This window comes from Motacilla alba, chromosome 2 (genome assembly GCF_015832195.1).
Source record: "Motacilla alba alba isolate MOTALB_02 chromosome 2, Motacilla_alba_V1.0_pri, whole genome shotgun sequence".
In the NCBI taxonomy this organism is placed as follows: domain Eukaryota; kingdom Metazoa; phylum Chordata; class Aves; order Passeriformes; family Motacillidae; genus Motacilla; species Motacilla alba.
The window spans coordinates 16,275,125-16,280,047 of record NC_052017.1 but is presented as its reverse complement, the minus strand read 5'-3'; the positions used below and the strand labels follow the sequence as shown (position 1 = coordinate 16,280,047).

General features: G+C 40.7%; 1 protein-coding gene across 11 annotated transcripts in view; it reads right to left on the bottom strand.

Annotated features, from left to right (window-relative positions):
* Positions 1–898: 898 nt before the first annotated feature.
* The window catches only part of ABI1 (abl interactor 1), a 77,154-nt gene continuing 73,129 nt past the window's right edge, over positions 899–4,923 (bottom strand). For all 11 annotated transcript variants that reach the window (XM_038128175.1, XM_038128166.1, XM_038128170.1 and 8 more), the window contains 2 exons: positions 3,408–3,593; positions 899–1,785 (listed from right to left, as the gene is read on the bottom strand). In XM_038128175.1, coding sequence (XP_037984103.1) covers positions 1,610–1,785; positions 3,408–3,593 — 362 coding nt within the window. In that variant the 3' untranslated portion in view covers positions 899–1,609. The remainder of the gene's footprint in view (positions 1,786–3,407; positions 3,594–4,923) is intronic.

Below are 4,923 nucleotides of genomic sequence, written 5' to 3'. Positions count from 1 at the left end.
TAGGAGCTGGTGGTAAACTCCTCTGAAGAGAGAGGGTTTGGATGTTTCCCTGGCTCCTCAACAGAAGCACCTGGAATTGTATATAGATAGAGATAGCGGTTTACTGTAAAAGACTACATGTGGATTTTAATTAGTTATTCATCAATGAGTTTAATTCATGCTATCGGTGGCTACCTGCTAGCAGTTAACATGATGCAGAATTTGAGATTGTTACCAAATGAATGTTTTTGTTCAGAAAATGAAAGGCTGAGTATTTCTAACTTAAACTAAAAATGAATGATTCACCAGCCAGTCAAACCTGCAACTCCATCACTTTCATCACTCATTTATAGAATATATTCTGTAGCACTCTAGAAGCTGCCTTTGAAGTCCCAGAGACATTCCTCTCACAGTAATTACCCAGTACTACCACATTCCTTCTCAAGTTATTTCAGCCACAGAATCTGTAGAGCAGGAAAGCACACCCTCTCTGGCTATCTCTGCCTGTGATCCCTTAACAATGGCCAAGTTCCTGTCACTGTGTTCCCCTGGGTGCTACGTGGAGGACAGCCTGCTCCTGCTCCCTCTGCTCCGAGGGGCACATCCCAGAGCCACACAGAGAGAGGGCCCACGCAGAACTGTCAGCTATGGATGGTGTCCAACTTACTGCATCCGGGCAGCTAGAGTCAATCAAGAACCCTCACTGAAACTAAGTGTTGGCAGAAAAGAACTTTTAAGAGTATGTATAAGTGTGTAATTCAGGTTTCAGATCTAATTTATTTTCCCTCTGTCAGTGATAAAGTCATGTTACAAACAATTGCTTTTTAGTACATTGCCTGGGATAACACAGCCGTGATTTTGCCACGTTAGCATTCCAAACTTCTTTGCCAAGCCAACCAACAAAGTAATGGACAAGACCTTTGGTTCACTTATATATTTATGAATGGAAAAAGTCATAATGTAAATTTACTCATTAAAAAAACTTGGGTACAAATTACACATACATAAGACCACCCATTTTTTGAATCACATGGACACCTTAGACCCAAACAACTCATCGTAATAGACTTTAGTGAGAATACTCCAGGTAAAGATTACAACAATTGGAAGCATCTTGGATTTTTAAAAAAGTATATTTCAATACATAAGTTTGTATGCATGCTTTAAACAAATATAATTCAAGAATGAGCAAAGAGTCTAAACAAAAAGTAATATGACCAGCACTAACATTAAACTTCTCATCCAGGTTTTAATATGTTAGTCTAACGTAGTGTTAGTTACCATGCTGTACTGAAAAATGTAATGGCACAATCTGATCATGGTTCATTAAATATTATACCCTACTTCCCCATAATAATTAGGCTGGTCATAAAATTAACAATGCATAAGTAAATAAGTATAACCAGTTATAGACAGTTGCTTGTTTTACAAATTGCCATCAGGTAAGACATACTGTCCCCAGAGACTCAGAGATGGACATTCAATCATACCATTAAAACAGTATGGCCTGAAGAAATGGGCACAATTTTTTCAAAGTATATTAAGACAATTCTGTTAGCTTTTAGTTACCCCTTGTAAATAATCATGGTATGACTTGAATACAAGACCAAACTTTGAAAAGCAAAGGATTTTAATCGGCATAGTGCATGATTGATTCAACGTAATTCCCAGGAAACAAGCCAGTTACTCGATTGCAAACTCCTTCATACCAGCCATCATCGTTCTTCTTTATCACATAAATGATTGCACCCTCCATAAACGACAGCTCATCGTCTTTGTCCTTTGTATAGTCATATATAGCAACAACTGTGGAATAAACAGGGATACATTTAGCATTTTATTAATAGCATCAGTATTAAAAAACAATTGTACTTCAGAAAATATTAAAAGATTAGTTCACGCTCGTGGGATTTTCAATAATGAATTCACATGCTTTTCCTGTTGAACACTAAGCCCAGAAAATGGAATTTCACTTTCCTTGCAACATTGGCTAGCACTAAGAAGTGCGTGTTGACTACACTGAACACTCAGTTAAACTGCTGACAGAGAAGTACATCCCACTGTGACACGGTAAAGTGGGGCTTATGGACACTTAAAAGCTGAGCTAGGGAACACCTGACTTGTGTGTTACCCATTTCTGACCAGGTGACCTCAATGGCATGTGGATCTCTTTTTATGAATTGCTTGATAAGAACAAAAAAATTGTATAAAAATCATTTCACTGAGGCCCCTGTTGGCACATCAGCGTGGCCTTGTACACGTCGCTGCTAAAGCCACTGCACACAAAAGAAAGGGCATTCCTACAGAGCTTTTGTGTCATAAGGAGTTCTGGCACTACTTTTCAAGGAGCTGCACTGAGTGCAAGTAGGAAAGTTGCTGAAGAAGAGTATAGAAGCAACATCTGCTCTTTTCAGTACCTGCTTGGTACCACCTCACTCTTACCAACCTCCAATTTGCTGTGTGCCATTAACAAAGCAAGAGATTTCCCCAAGAAAAGAATGTTGCCACTACCAATACTGGAGTTAAAACCTACCACTGTGAATATACAGACTTCAGACATCACAGCCTTACCCTTTAGAAGGTAATATGGATTTATGCAATTTATCAGCTTTATGAATTCTAAGAATCCACTATTTTACACCTACAAATATTCTCAGCTATCTGATGTCTTAATTCCTAGCAATGCTGTGCTGCATCAGTTATTTTCATTTTTATGGGTATGTCCTGCACACAGACCAGCTCAAGTGAAGAGGGAACACAGGAGCTCTGCCACAATTATCACAAGTACCTGGCCCCATTTTGTATTCACTGCAGCACCAGCCAGCTTATGAGAAAACTGGCAGCACTGCTGCTGACAAAATGGTCAGTGCTACAACACAGACAACTCCACTGGCGGGAAATCTGCTTGTCCATTATTTATGGAAAGAGAGGTTTACTACGTCACTTCATACCTAAGCACAGTTCACCGTCTGCTGATCTGGAGTCACTGATAAATCTCCAAGGAGACCTCAACTCATTTTATAGTTTTAAGTCTAATAATCCACTCTAGTAATCTAGTTTGAAGAGATAAATACAGCTTGGAATTTCTGTCCATTTTGCAGCAGTCCGTAGATGACAGCCCAGCAATCCTGAGGTACAGACAGTCCAGCTCATCAAAGATGAAAGCCATCCAATTTGCACCTGCTTCCCGTGAAGAAACTTCCTTTTTCACCCATTCTAGAATGCCTGAAGGTATTTTATAATTTGTCCAAAGAAGGATTATGTCTTACCACATTAGGTGTAGACATGAACTAAGGAAAGCATGGCTTGAGTTCTGACTTAGGAGGGACAATGACTGTTTTCATCAGACCCACAGTAAGTCCTTCGTTCCCTTCAGACACCATTAATCCCCTGATACTGCACTAACACAGCTGCAATGCTTCTCTTACCTTTCTCTATGTAGTTTTTAGGTGCCCAAGCAGGATCTCCATCTGCATAGGGATCGCTGTACTGCACAACAGCAGCCTCCTCATCCTCATAATCCACAGGTGGTGGGGGTGGAGGAGGAGGAGAGTCATCAAACATCGGCATCTCATCGGGAGGCGGCGGCGGGGGAGGAGTTGGGCTATCAGCAACTAGAAACATTTGGAGATCATTGTTTTTTCTTAAATCAAGACAGTGTGGAGATGCAAACAAACCTGAGGCTGTACACTGTAAATAAAAGAGCTGGGGGGACAACACACACAGCATGCACTATAGTACCATGCACTGATTAGAAACAGAGGCTTTGTAATTAACAACTACAACACACAACTCTATTTGTTATTAGTGGTCCAATCTATGTGTAAATGCTACTAGAGTCAAAGCACATGCTGCGGGGCATAAGCTGAACATCAGCAGAGAGGAAAGCTTCCTGCTCCAATGTCCATGCGCTGCAGCGTTAGCTATGGAGGACTCGAGTGGCACCCTCTGAGCCAGGCAGCAACAGCCTCAGACTGGGCCAGCAGCTTGATTGGTTTTTAACAAATTCTTTGTGCCCAACAGTCACTTCAATTGACTTCTGAACACTGCTTCCTTGGATTCCTTCTCTCCCAGAGCTAGAAGATCTGGTGTGGATCATAAATACTAGTCTCTTCCCATTTTTAAGATTTAACCAGGTAAGAGGAGGCCAAGTAATCCTGCAGAAGGAAAGCATTGTACACATCCTTATCTTGCAGACTAGTTTGTGTGTGTGCACACATTCAGGAGTCAATTAATAAATGGAAAAACAACAACAGGCAGCTGCTGCTCTAAGAGAAAAAGTGCTCAAGGAATTAAATGTATAATCCAAAATGTCAAATCCCTGCCCTGAGATTGTCCAATCAGCACAATTACAAGTTGCTTTGGGAAAGGGAAAAAGAGAAAGTCATTATGGTAAAAATCACTTTTTAAATCAGTTCATTAAATTATTTTCCAGTAATGTTGACAGCAGCTGGCAGCAAAATAGAGATGGCATACTCAGATGCAGGACATCAAGTCACTTATCCTATTCCTAGGGAGATGTGGTCCACTACACATCTACCTGGTGTAAGCACCATGAAGCCACAAGTTACTGAAAGGAAGCTACTGTTACTGACATCAATTTGGTTACATAGCAACAGATTCATTTTCAAGAGATCTGGAATTCTGCACACTGAAAACATAGGCTAAAAACCACTGCTCTAGGCAGAGTTTGATGGAACAAGGCATCAGGCCTCAGAATGTACAGCTCCAGCACACAAATTTTGAAAAGAAAGCCAAGCAACAGAGAAAGACCAACACTGCACTGAATGAAGCTTTAACTACTGATAGTTACAATGGCACTGGAGATTAGAAATAGGGTTTTTTGTTTGCTTGAACACTTTTTACTTTTGGCTGGTCACTACTCTAGTGGTGACTTAACCTTTGTTCTTTAGCCCCATGGCCCTGACGAGGGACTTGGGCACA